Source organism: Galendromus occidentalis, unplaced genomic scaffold, assembly GCF_000255335.2.
Source record: "Galendromus occidentalis unplaced genomic scaffold, Mocc_1.1 scf7180000077011, whole genome shotgun sequence".
Taxonomy (NCBI): Eukaryota; Metazoa; Arthropoda; class Arachnida; order Mesostigmata; family Phytoseiidae; genus Galendromus; species Galendromus occidentalis.
Window position 1 is genome coordinate 30,730 of NW_003805000.1, and position 13,586 is coordinate 44,315.

The 13,586-nt window shown below is 51.2% G+C and overlaps 1 protein-coding gene across 1 annotated transcript; it reads left to right on the plus strand.

Annotated features, from left to right (window-relative positions):
• Positions 1–6,702: 6,702 nt before the first annotated feature.
• Positions 6,703–11,480, plus strand: LOC100902203 (homeodomain-interacting protein kinase 2). The gene is made up of 13 exons (XM_029110680.1): positions 6,703–6,897; positions 7,015–7,107; positions 7,238–7,537; positions 7,714–7,778; positions 7,962–8,099; positions 8,249–8,456; positions 8,592–9,134; positions 9,422–9,623; positions 9,747–10,338; positions 10,469–10,718; positions 10,837–11,075; positions 11,189–11,261; positions 11,370–11,480. The coding sequence occupies exons 1-13, from the start codon at positions 6,706–6,708 to the stop codon at positions 11,478–11,480; spliced, it is 3,006 nt and encodes a 1,001-aa protein (XP_028966513.1). The 5' UTR covers positions 6,703–6,705.
• Positions 11,481–13,586: the final 2,106 nt, after the last annotated feature.

Sequence of the window (13,586 nt, forward strand, 5' to 3'; positions counted from 1 at the left end):
AAGCACTTCTCCCATTGTTTTTCTAAAGCTCGCGTACGGCACTAGAGCATTCTCGAGCAGCGACCGATACAATGAATCATTGCCCCCCAAGATGGGCAGCTCCTGATAAAGGTGCACCGCTACACTTAACGAGAAAACTGAGGTTCCTTCAGTGCACCTATCGGAATGATCACTGTTAGACATGGAATTTTCCAGGAAGCAGTCGGGCCGTTCCCAAGAAACGCAGGAACGTTGGGAGCCCCCCTTCGGAAGCACAGAGCGCTGTGGTAAGCTTGCGCTCCTCGAGAACGACGGGAACGCACAGGATGGCAACCTGAGGAAGTATCCTGAAGTCAAGTTCGGCCATCAGCGATTTGCAGACGAATATCCGTCGTCGCCATACGATGATGATGATGATCTCTGCTGGGGAGAGACTACATACGTATTTCGAGGCTCCGAGTATTGCGAGACTTTCTACTGCTCCCTCTCCTCCGCTTAGCATGCGAGAGACGCGACCCAGACCCCTCATAGTGCCCCGAGCGACTTTTCTTCAAGACGAATGGACTCTGGAGAGATGCGCGAACCACAGGAAGTCCCGAGTCTTGGCACGAAGGAGGAGCAGGTTCTGACACATAAAGGGAGCGAATTCGAATTTCAGGTCGGCCGATTTCATTCATTTCATTAACTCGCGCTTCCCGCAGCTTTTTGCGGCAAGTTAGCACGGGACTCCCCTGCGTCTTTTGCGCCACATTTCGTATGGAATGGAGAGTTTTGGCTTGATCAGAGGGGGACGATCGATGGCTGGGTAATGCTTTTATCCAATGGAACCTTCATTCGAGGGTCGTTCTGGATGTCGAAATCCCTTTGCGATCCTTGCAGTATCGCCGTCCCATCTTCCTCGGTCCATCTTTCAGAACCCAAGCTCGAGCTGAAGCTTTTCTTTGTTCCCTGAAAACTCCATGCTCGATGACCTACTGGTCTCGCCTGGCGAACTCGATATATGACGCTGCTGCCATGGTCGAGAAGGGAGCCTGCTTCCTACTGGAAGACTGAGCAGCCGGTGGTGGTGAGCTCTCCGATCGAGTCAAGTGTATGGGGAATCGTGATTGCCGAAGCAGAAAAACAACCCCGATGAAGCATCCATTCAGCAAGGTCCAGCGACTCAAAACAGGCCCTCGCGAACTTAGAACTTATGATAGTCGAGCGCTCCGCGAGAATCTCGAGACAGCCGGAGAGCTTCGATTCGTCAGCTTCAGAAGCCAGGGACTTCTACAGAGAATGGTCACTTAGGTATCCATCGAATCTCCTAACAACTCCCTCGAGTGCGGACGCTGTCGCGAGGTCAGGATGACAAGAACAGTCAAGATAAAGTACTTTCTCTTGCGTGTAGTGTCAAAATAGAGCTTGAGACAAGTTCTCAGCCCCAAACACTCCGATCATAGTATCCTCCGGAGGATGCCGCAGCCTCAGAGACTATCTGCAGATGTACATTTCTAGGTGGAGAGGGATCGCGCCAAGGAAGAACGGACGGGGACCTCGGCGATACTGAGCGGACTGTTTTCATTCGGAAGGAAATTCGGAATCTCGCTTCAGAAAGAAGTCAAGGTTTTCACATGAACTTCGCGACAAGTTCCTGTCCATCACATGGCTCAGGAATTCTCCCTGAACTCCTGGGTCTGAAGTCTCCGTCCGCTCGTCGAGCCGGTTGATACGCTCGTTCAACGCATTGGCAGCCTCCAAGAGGAGAGAAACCCTCTTCAGAAAGAATCCGGAGTCCATCGCTGATAGACGGGAGGGGGGAATCGACCGAGCCAGGTGAAGGTCTGAATCTCTGGGCACATCCTCGTTCCGAGACGGCTTCAAAAATGATGACTGTGATCTGTATATGCGCCAGCAAACTTCATGAAATGATGATATTTCGGCACGAGAAGCATGGGAAACTGTCATCAGAGCGATCCTTTCCGCGACGTTGACGGAGGCGATGCCGGACCGATCCATGATGATTCCGAGTCGGTGGGCGAAGCACCCAAGACCTGAATGTCAAACCGCTCTTTGACTTGAATCGCCCCGAAGGAGAGCATTCGAACCTCGGGCTATGGAGAACAGTCGAATACGACAGACACGAGTATCGTTTCGCTCGCATCCCAGCAAATGACAGGTCCGGGATCACCGACGTTCTCATTTTAGAACGGAGATGGTACAGCCGATTTGACGCCTGACGCCAAATGTTTGTCTCTCGGACCGAGACCTCCGGCGGCTCCCTGCCCGCCGATGGTTCCTCGGGCAGGGGTGTTTATCCGGGAGGTACGGAACGAATTGTCCTGTGGCTGGTCGATCGGGTCGGATGACTTCTCGTCGCCTGTGGATGATTGTCTTGAGATAAACTCTGAGTATTCACGGGCGCAACAGGGTACGTAAAGCATTCACGGAGGCTCGAGTGCCCGCTAAACTAGCGTAATTTCAATGGCCTTGTTTTTCTTTGTCGGAGTCGGATCTTTAAATCTGCAAACAAGATGGCCGAGTGCTGAGCAGTCGTCGGCCGTGCTTCCACTAATACAAGCTGGATGCTCCCGTGCCGTGAGGGCTAGACGAGAAGAAGAATGAACGTTTAAAATTCTCGCGAGTGAAGTCTCGGCTGCTCTAGAGGCTTCAGTGCCTTAGTTTGACGGAGGAGAATGAGTACGAGTTCAACAGCGTCGGTCGCCCTTTGATCGCAAAGCTGTGCACAAACACAGTTTCCTCTTGCGTACTTGTGTGAGCCGCTATCCAGTATAGCAACCCGGGACGTTCTGATACAGCCTTACCAACTTCAAACGTGGACCGAGTAAGTTTCGGCTCCGTAATGCATGGTGGATTCCGATTCTGCTCTACGTGTCAGAGCTTCATTTTCCTCAACAGCTGTCGTGTCACCATCGGGTCCCCCAAACGAGAGAGTCCATGAAGCATATTGTCCCACTTTCCGCGCCGACCTTAGTCTTGCCGTCCGACTTACGAAAACCGATCCAGCGGGCCGCGTTACTTTCACGCACCGAAGTTCGGCTGAGATCCCTGCTTTTGGGGAATCCAGCGGCGTCAGATATGGCGTGAGCCTTCGACATCAAAATTTTTCTGCGAATGATCTGCTAAACGTTCTCTGAAATCTTTAGAGAAGTTCATCGGAATCATTACACTACTCGGTCCCCTCATTCTGAATTATTCGAAGTTGAGTTTAAGCTCATTAAACGAGGACCTCGAGCAACCTGTTGCGGGAAACCAGAGGCTCCACACGGGAAGCTTTGTGGTGCGTCCACTTCTTGTTCACAATTCCAAGTTGAGCGAAGAGCCATTTCGATCGTCTTGTCTGTGTTCGGAACAATGACGAGTTTTGCGCGTTCTTTGTTCTATTCTTCAGAGTACGGGAGTCCTTAGGAACTTGGAGGCCGGCCGTCGTACGGCTTCATGATTTCTTTCAAATAGGAAGCCCGTGGGGGCCGACAAAAAGATCCACCGTCGGAATGAAGACGAATGTGAAGGCACCGATTACTCGTCTTTTGAGAATGTTGGGAACATCAGAAATTGAGGATGTATCAAAATGCCGTCTACTTAATCCGCAGTTTCGAGCATGATTTTAATCAAGGCTATCTTGACACTCGATGTCAGTCAGATGGCGCTCCTCGGAGGTTCTGCTTTTGAGCAGAACCTCATGCCTCATGCAAAGCAGCATGAGGACATCTATCAACTCTGACTGACTGAGTGGGCGAGCTCGGAACGTTCAAACAGCCGAACCAGAGCTGAGAGACGGGCCCACGTGTGCTTCGCTGTCGTCAGACTGCGGACAGGAGATTATGTATACAGTCACTTGGATGTGTCTACAACATCGCCAAGTTCGTCAACCGCAGTCTTGGATCGCGAAATGCCGCGGACTCAGCCGCGCCAACGATCACGTACAAAACCTATTAGCCGGGTTCAAGTCAGTGGTTTGCTGAACATCGTTCAAATGTTTGCGTTCCCTGTTGGAGACGCCATCCAAACGGCAGTATGTCCTCTCCAGGAGGGGATGCGTTCCGCCACCGGCTCAGGAGAACCCCGACGCTCTTTCGACTTTATGTAACTAGATGAGGCATGGGATCAGGGCTTGCGGCTACCGACTAAATGATTATCAGATGTGTGGTGTCGTGGAACCGGGAACTGGGAGTTCAGGAACGCGGCTCTCCGGAGGATCCAGGATCTGGCCAAAAACCTTCTCGACTGTGGAATGATTTTTCACATCTGTTATTCCGAGAAAGGCTCTCAATCATGCAAAAGTCGGTCCACCCGTCCCTAGTCTGTCTTCCGTTTTCCTAGTGATGCTATAATTCTAGCGTCGCGGCGGCTGCGTCGTTGTGGCCGACGTTGGCTTTGGCCTTGCGTTGTGGGCGAGCGTGTTGGTGACGAACTGAGGCAATACCTTCCAACTAGCTTTCCTGCGACGTGCGGGCTCTCACCTGGAAGTCCTCCTGCGCGATGGGAGAAACAAGGGTGTCTGGCTCTTCGCTGTGAGGATGCTCACAGGTTAGACCTCAAGAGTAACTTGATGACGTTCAATTGGGTTCATGAAGCGATGGGTGGCGAGAAATCTTCAGTGAAATCGAAGTTTCACCAGAGAGCTGCCTCGCGTTTCCCGGAGAGGACTGGCTTCGATTTCCCCCCGTACGCCGAAATATTTGACTGTACAAAAGCTTCTCGCATCTCGAACGGTTCCCTTATGGATGCAGAACTCCGATCTCAAGAGGACTACGCCTTTCCTCTGCCATCAGGGATCGTCACATTCGACACCAGGCTCATTATACGCGTCAATATCGATCGTCCATATTCAGATGACCTTTGTCGTACAATGCCGAGCCCGAGAAGATTCTCATCGGCACGAAATACTATCATATTTCGATCTGATTCGATACCAATCGAATCAGATCCTGGGAGTTCACGCTGGCCAGACGGGAGGACGGGGCAATAATATCATTTGTTTTCCTCGAAGCGCTGTGGCCTGAGGAGCGCCAAGGCCACGGTGTCGTTGACTCGGAGCTTCATGTTAGTGATGACGTTCTCTGCGTTAGCGAAGGCTCTCATTCGGACAGAGCTCCATGGATTAAAACATTTCATCGATACGCCGGTAACCGTGTTCGATTTCAAATACTCGATTGGGGATCGTTCTCTATCGTTTGTCAACATACGATACCGCGACATAAGATTGAATGCCCGTGTCGAGACCCCGACGCAACACATCCTATCTATAGGGGGAGGGAAGCGAGGTATAGGGAGAGCGGTGAGGCGCGTTGAGAGAGCCTCGGTTTTCCGAGAAACGGATCAGCTCCTCCACGAACCCCCAAAATAGTCTGTAATTTTCTCCGGATTCCGGAAACATTTATACCTAGAAAACATCCGCGGTGTGTCAGAGTACGAGGCTGATAACCGGAATCCCCCCACGACGTGGCAGGGCGCGACCAGGCATCGAGGTGTTTATCGTGATTCTTGCCGGTGGTCGGAGCTTGTGGTCATCGTCCGCTCGACCATCCGATCTGGCTCGTACTCATGCCTCAAATCATGAGGCATAGCGTGAATTGATCCGAGGTCAGAGCTATGTTTTCGATGCGCGTTTCCGAGCGACTTACCCCCGTTCGGTGGGGGTAACTCTGAGTGAGTCAGAGCTGTGACGGAGCTCCCGAGCAACTCGAGACTGATGGTGGTCCTTGTCCTTTCCAGCAACGCAGAAGCAGTTCCGGCCGGCAGGAGGAGGTGAAGGAGATCGTGCCGTTCGGCGAGACTAGAAGAGGGTGCCAAGGAGGTGAAGGTGTGGCCTCGCGGTCCTTTGTTTTAGGGCCACAGGCTGGGTGATGCGATCCCTTCATGCGAGCCAGCACGATCAGCTGCAGTTTAATCTTGTCAATCATCACGGATCAAGTTCCGCTTCCCGTAGAAACCAATTATTGACCAATCCCGTCGATCAATCCTACACATTTGACGCTCTATCCGCGCTACAACAAGTTCAGCAAGCCGCAGGTAGGCAAGCCTATGATTCTCTCTTTCATTAATTTCCTCATTTCTGAGAGGATCTCTCCCCAACCCGAGTAGAAACTGAGTTATCGCTCACTGAGAATTCTCGCAGGATACGACCCTCTGCTCAGTTCATCGTTGGGCATCGGAGCTTCATCCGGCGTCTTCAATCTGAAGCCTCCGGTAACCTACAATGGCAGTAGTATTTTGTTCAATTCCTCAACGGCTGGGGGTTCGACCAGTGGCTCGAACTCCTTCTCTGTGAGAACAACTTCCGCCGTTACCCACCCACAGCACGCCACAATCAGTGGAACCAGTAGCTCTAGTTCGTCTAGGAAGAGAAAGGTGAGTCTAACGTCGAATCGCCGTCCTGACACGCTATTCCGTAGACGGCCTCGTCGAATTCAATCGCGGAGAGCAGCGATAAAATACATTTATGGTCATGATATCATAGCCGAAGGAGTTTATGCACTCCCTTATTAGAGAGCGACGGATCGATGACCTTCCTCTACATGGTTTATGAGGCAACGGTGTCGTCATTGAAACCCCTGAGGGCTCCGCGCTGACTCAGTACGGGAGCTTTTCGGAGTAGTTGATGGAAGCAGATGATAGATGATAAACTTCGTATCCATTCATCAGGCGGAAGCATCAGGTGTTGGTTACGGCGGATCTGGCGGAGCGACGACGATTTCGTCCTCAGGCGGAGGAGGGATTCCGATGAACACTCACTCATCATCCACTGCCGGAGGGCAATCGAAGAGAACCAAAATGGGGCAACAGAAGAAGGTCGTGTCCTCTTCTTCGACTTCAGAAGGCGACTATCAGCTTGTGCAACACGAAGTTCTATACTCGACTGCGGGTAATCAGTACGAAGTTCTCGAGTTTTTGGGACGAGGAACTTTTGGACAGGTCAGTAGACGACGCGACGGTGCCAGGCCTGCAGAGAATAGATATTCGCCACAACGCTTCGTACGATTATGGGAAAATGAAATTTGACTCGGAAAGTCTAACGGAGCATCCTCTCAGGTGGTGAAATGTTGGAAGAAAGGAACCAATGAAATCGTGGCGATCAAAATCCTAAAAAATCATCCTTCTTACGCAAGACAAGGACAAATCGAAGTAAGTTGCCCTTTTCTCGCCGTGCCCTCCCTCCGAGACAGCTAGGAGAACGTCTTTATAGATGGAAGCGTCATCATTCTCTGATCACTGATCGCTTGCTAATCGACTAAACGAACGCGTCTGCCCACAGGTGTCGATACTGCAGCGTTTGTCGGCAGAAAATGGAGATGACTATAATTTCGTCCGTGCTTATGAATGCTTCGTGCATAAAATGCACACCTGCCTCGTTTTTGAGATGCTGGAGCAAAATCTCTACGATTTTCTCAAACAAAACAAATTTTCTCCACTACCCTTAAAATACATTCGACCGATTCTCCAACAAGTTTTGACAGCACTACTCAAACTGAAGCAGCTCGGCTTGATTCACGCCGATTTGAAACCTGAGAATATTATGCTTGTCGATCCAATCAGACAGCCTTTCAGAGTCAAGGTGAGCGTCTTCCCTCAAGAGCTGCTCATTCCACCTGATTGTAATCGGGATACTATCAATTTCTCTAAATACATGTGTCACTCATTGATGCCGGAGGGCAAAGACTGCCGTATCATTCTTAACCCTTCGCTACCATTATCGGATTCGGGAGAATTTCCAACGGACTCGAATTTCAGGTAATTGATTTTGGGTCCGCCTCGCACGTTAGCAAGGCTGTATGTTCTACGTATCTTCAGTCACGGTGAGTTGATCCTGAGGTCGAACTCCACGTCTCAATCGAATGAGGTGAAATGCAGACTTCTGGCAGCCGAGTTCGACCGACGAGCGAATGCACGCGCTGATCCTCTGCGGAGATTCGAAGTTGACGCCTGGACGTATACATGGAACGTATCATGATGTCTGAATGCACCATTCTTTTTCACAGCTATTATCGCGCTCCTGAGATAATCCTCGGCTTGCCTTTCTGTGAAGCCATCGATATGTGGAGTCTCGGCTGCGTAATCGCTGAGCTCTTCCTCGGTTGGCCGCTTTACCCGGGAAGCTCTGAATATGATCAAATAAGGTAACTGCTCGCGACCCTGATATCTCCCGGAGTCGCTCATACACATCAGAGAGACTCCTCCTCAATCGTCCTGAGCCGAGGATTGGGAGGATACCATTCACTCGGAAGCCACCGAGGGAGGAATTCCTAATGAGCATTGGATGTTGCAGGTATATCTCGCAGACGCAAGGATTACCGGCGGAGCATCTCCTGAACGCTGCGACGAAGACGACTCGGTTTTTCATTCGGGAACAAGCATCCTCTTCAAATTATCCATTCTGGAGATTGAAAGGTCCAGAAGAACACGAAAGCGAGACCGGAATCCGTTCCAAAGAAGCCAGAAAGTATATATTCAATTGTCTGGATGACATGGCTCAGGTAAATTGATCGACTAATCTGGTGGAGCTGGGTTCAGGTCGATGAACTGGACTTCCTTATTTATTCGTGCTGAAATCTTGAATATTTTTGGCCTGATCGCTCGATATATCTCATGCGCGCCGATTGATTCAACAGGTCAATGTTCCTGTCGATCTCGAAGCGTCGGGCGGCGGCGAACTCCTCGCCGAGAAAGCCGATCGCCGAGAACTCATTGATCTCCTCAAACGCATGCTCACACTAGATCAAGAGCGCAGAATCACTCCCGGAGAGGCACTCAACACGAACTACGTCACACTGAACCATCTTGTGGAGTACGCTCATTGTCAGCATGTGAAAAATTCGGCCCAGGTCATGGAAGCCACCTGTCACCGTCGCATAAGACACCATCCGACGGCTCAGGCGGCGGCAGCGTTGTATCATCCGACAGCGCTCTATCGACCGTTTGCGGGTGCCCAGGCATCGCAGTCCGCGCAGCAGGCCGCACCGCAAACCCAAATTTGTTCGATTCTGTGTCCGCCACAAGTTAACGCTTGTTTAAACTCTCCGAAACACATGATGGTACCCGCGGCTCAAGCTCCACACCAGCAGCTGCAAATCCAACCTTTGCATCTTGCCACTCAACAATACGTTCCGGTCTCAGTCGTCGAACAGAACGGCCGACAGATGGCGTTGATCACGGTGAGTTCATCACGGGCTCCGACATTCACCAGGATTGTGCGATCTAAGGAAATCAAAATATTAGTTCTCTTAAGAGGAGGAAATTAATCCTTTCAACTAACCCTGTGTGTTTCTCTATATGGCTGCTTTTCGGGATAATCAATGTCCGCGCCTTCGTCTCCGTTTCTCTTCGTCTCACTGTCACCGTGATCGATCTCGTCGAAATATTCAATTCGATCTGCTCGACTCACATGTCTTCCGACGTGTTCCTCCGTTCTTATACTCAACCGTGATTCTACAAAAAATAGGACTCCAACCTTCTCTGTCCCCAGAATCCTTCATCTGCCGCGGCGGCGGCTACTTGGGCTGCGGCGGCCGCTGCGATGAGCTCGTCGAGACCTCATCATATGTTCGTGACTCCGACCAATGTTTGGGGTGCTCCTCTGACCCGCGGCGAGGACCCGTGGGGGCGAGCCGGTCTCACTCTGTTGCCACCGCCACCAGCCCCCGGTAAGAGCTTTTCTGAGTTTGTCAAGCGATCGTCAGTTGATGTATCAACTAATTCGGGAAATCGATCCGTTCTGTCAGTGGCAACTCCCAGAGTCCCAATCATGTGATCTTGCTCGGTTTCAGTCTCGGTCGCGGACTGGATGTCGGTCGGTCAGACTCCATCGGCTGCTCACCAGAGCTCGCTGCGATCATCGACGCGCGAGCACTCGCACTCGAAGCGACATCCATCGTCTTCGAAGACGCAGCAGGTTTCGGTCGCGACGGCTGCGGCGTATGCGCCTGCGGTTTCCTCGATTCCCAACCTCATCGGAAGCTCTTGTTATCAGGCGCAAACGCCTGCCCAGCAGACGCAGCTGAGCCCTGTGAAGAAACGCGTCAAAGAGAATACGCCGCCGAAATATCCCACGAGCGTGTCTTCTCTGCAACCGAACGTCACCCAAGGTGCCGCCACGGTTAAATGGCATCCGGATCCCTCGCAGAATTTGCAGAATTCGCAGAATATCGTGTCGAACTCTCAGCAACAACAACAGCAGCAGCAGCAGCAGCATCAGAGACATCATACGGCGACCTCGAGTTCGAACAACAGCAACGTCATAAGCACTACAGTTCATGGAGACAGGACCATCGTCATCCGCGACTCGCCATCACCTTCTCGAGCCGTCTCGGTGATAACTATCAGCTCCGACAGTGACGATGACGCTCCCACCCAGAACAGGTGAGATACTGATCGTAGGCATACACGGAAGGAAAACGTGTCAAGAACATAAGCGTTCGACGTGGCTGACCATCGGTGTGATTTGACAATTCCTCCAAGAGAGAGTTTTCATTTTGCTCTCGATTTTCAGCGGAGGCTCGAAAAGCTCCACGGATCGTGAAGGTTCCGGCGCGTCGAAGAGCAGTCATCAGGCCACACCTCAGGACTATCCGTCACGGGGTCGTGCTACTTCGTCCAAGAGCACGATGTTGCTCAGCCACGACTCGCCCGGAGCCTCCGTTTCGGTGGGGATCACACCCGGTGAACCTCATCAATATTCGCCCATCGTCATCCAGAACATCAAACACGAACCTCGGGATGAGCAGCAATTATTGCACAAAGTGAGCGAGGAGTGCATGTATATACCAATCAAACGATCTACCTGCTTCCACCTAATCCAATCCGTCCACTTCCGTACCCGATACTTTTTCCTAGAGCGTTTTTTCGAACTCTCTGCAGGATCGCTCGGCGAAGTATGCGACAGTGCCGGGTCTCCAACAAACCTTCAAGAGGGAAGTGATTTCCCAACTCCCCACTGCTCATCTGTCGACTTACGTAGATTCGGAGCGACTATTGAAAGCATCAGCATCGTCACGAGTCCAGTCTCGCCAAGCACCTCTGCAGTTCGAGTTCTCCGGACAGCCTGCCGCTCACATGGCACCTCAACCCCTCTACCTCAGTCAGCCTGACATTTACAGGTAGGAAATCCTATCATACGCCGGTCATGTTGAAGGACAATCATCTTGGATATCGAATAATCCATTGGATGCTGATCCCTTGCGTTTTCTATGAATTTTCGAATCCTTTCCAGACCTACCGCCGTGTACGTGGCCACCGGTAGCGGGCAATTCCCTCCTCCACCCGCTCACCATCAATATCCGCAGGTAGCAGTACTTGTTAGACTACGCTGTTCTGAAAAATACGCGAAATACGGAGAATATGTTGAAGGATTCGTAGCTTTTGACCAACTTCGATGTTTCGTTCGTTACTAGGTGAACCAACCTCCTGTCGGGTACGCAGCTCCGCCGGCGCATCTGCAATCTTCCTACCCGACGTACACGAGGATCTCGCCGAAATACCATAATCCCTACCAACCGATGTGAGAGACCTAGTTCCATTATCGGGTACTAAGTGCTGACGCGAGAACTCAGAATACGCTGAGCTAGAGCGACGATTGGAGATCGAAACCTCCGACTGAGCCTCCCAAAGTGTGGTAGTGACGCATACTTTAATTGAGAAAGTATTTCTAGCATCCCTTGAGAAAGTATCGGTGAGCCTAGCACATGACCCGTGTGGTGATTGCCATACGGGGTATCAGGTTTCGCCGAACCTCCCAGCTTGTAGAAGTCTTCATTCGATGCTTGAAACTTGAACGAAACTGATCATCATCATCATCCCTACCGTCAATCAACACCTGCCTCCATTCGAATCGTGATCGGACTTGACCTCCGACTCCAGGTCCCATTCGAAATCACGCTGCTCCGCGTGACCTTTGGATTCACTCATTATTATTATTATTATCATAATTATTTCGGAGCCGATAATAATAGACAACGACGATTCGCTCCAAATCGGAGACTACCGATCAGGAGCACGATGGATCAGAACACTTACCGGGAATTCGAAAACAGTGCCCGCTCATCATCGACGATGTGTCTCGGAACCAGGAGCGACTTTCCGGGCTCGAAGCATGTCGAAGACATATCACCAACGAGACCATGAGCGTTCCACGCAGTTATGCTGCTCGATGGCCGCAGGAGGCCGTGGAACGAGAACTAGGGTAGCGCTTGATGGAAACTCGTAGATTAGAGCGCCGATCGGTATGCGCGTGCCGGATCCGATTCGGACTATCTGTTTTCGCCTAATTTAGAGCAGGAGCGATCAGAATCCAATCATCTATAGCTTATTTGTTGATAATCGAAAGGTGAGCCCGTCATTTATATCCTCATTGCTGAGACTCGGGCGTAGCGTTTCGTGCTTGCGGCATCGACGTTGTTATACGAGAATAATTTCTATGATGATCTATTTTTTTCTGTCACGATCCTGCCCTTTATGCGTGTGTTGATCTCGGGCCATGATATTTGAGAGAGCCGACATTTTGATGCTGTGTTCATGACCGAGTCTAATGCGCGTACGGAAAGAGAGTTTATTCGCATGGCTCTTCCATGAATGCTCTCGTTTGAGCTCCTGAATTTCTCTCGATTCGCTTGCCGACGCATGGTTCCAGGCTTGGTCGTCCACTCTGTGAGAATAGTCCAAGGTCGCGATAGTCCTCTCAATCATTGATTCCGCGAAGGCGCTTGTCATTGCCCACAGGTTTGAACCGGAACTCTTCACCCGAGGAAGATCTACCCTGTGGGCATTCAAGCCCGAGTATCGACGATGCGCACAGACACCGAGTCCTAGGACTCGACCCGTGTTCTGTGGATCGTGAGTTGTTCCGGGACATAGCATTCTATCTCCCGACGAGTCAATATCTGACCAGTACGCTGGAAGTAGCGTTTGTGACCCGTGTATAGAGACCGCGGTACCGCGGAAGCGCTCGAAGCTGCATTGAGCTTCTGAATTACGCGTTCAGGTTCGCAGCCATCCCCTCAAAGTTCACTATCCTTAAAAAACGACATGTATTTCGTCTGCTCGACGAGGAACTTGGGAATATACCCGAATTTTCAAGCTCACGGGGACGAGGAATGTGCTGCTTCGCTTTTCGACTTTCCGAAGATGAGATTAAACGCTCGAGCTGTGGGAGGGTGATGGGGTGATGGATGAGCCTCGGGTGAATCGATCGTAACGACGGAGTTTCGGAAGACTCTTCGGGGTCTGCTTACGAGCGAAAAGATCTCCGCCCTCGGGGGTGCGTCGGAGGAATTCCCAAGGCTCGGAATATACTTTAAATCCAATTTGTGTGAATTATGAATTCGAGAAATAATTTTCAATACTTCTCTCCGAGTCTATGATCGATTTCTCTCGCAACCGGACACTCCGGGTGAGGGCTCTCGACGCGCCCTCAATTGAGTGTCGGAACCCTGCATCCTAATTCGCGGTGCTCATTCGCTGAAGATTGCCGGGGAAATGGAGTTCCCTCAATTATTGCAAGTATCCGACGATCGGTGCGCTCATACTGAACGTATCTCATCAATCCCCTCCCACAGTTACGACTTTAAATCGGTGATATTGTAACGAACTGTCGCCGTCGCGGCGCTTAGAGC

Bases quoted from the DNA above. Each gene is read 5' to 3' on its own strand.
- LOC100902203 (XM_029110680.1), top strand. From the start codon at position 6,706: ATGAACACTCACTCATCATCCACTGCCGGAGGGCAATCGAAGAGAACC. The intron at 7,779-7,961 runs GTGAGTTGATCC...TCTTTTTCACAG, and splicing joins TCTACGTATCTTCAGTCACG to CTATTATCGCGCTCCTGAGA. The intron at 10,719-10,836 runs GTGAGCGAGGAG...AACTCTCTGCAG, and splicing joins AGCAGCAATTATTGCACAAA to GATCGCTCGGCGAAGTATGC.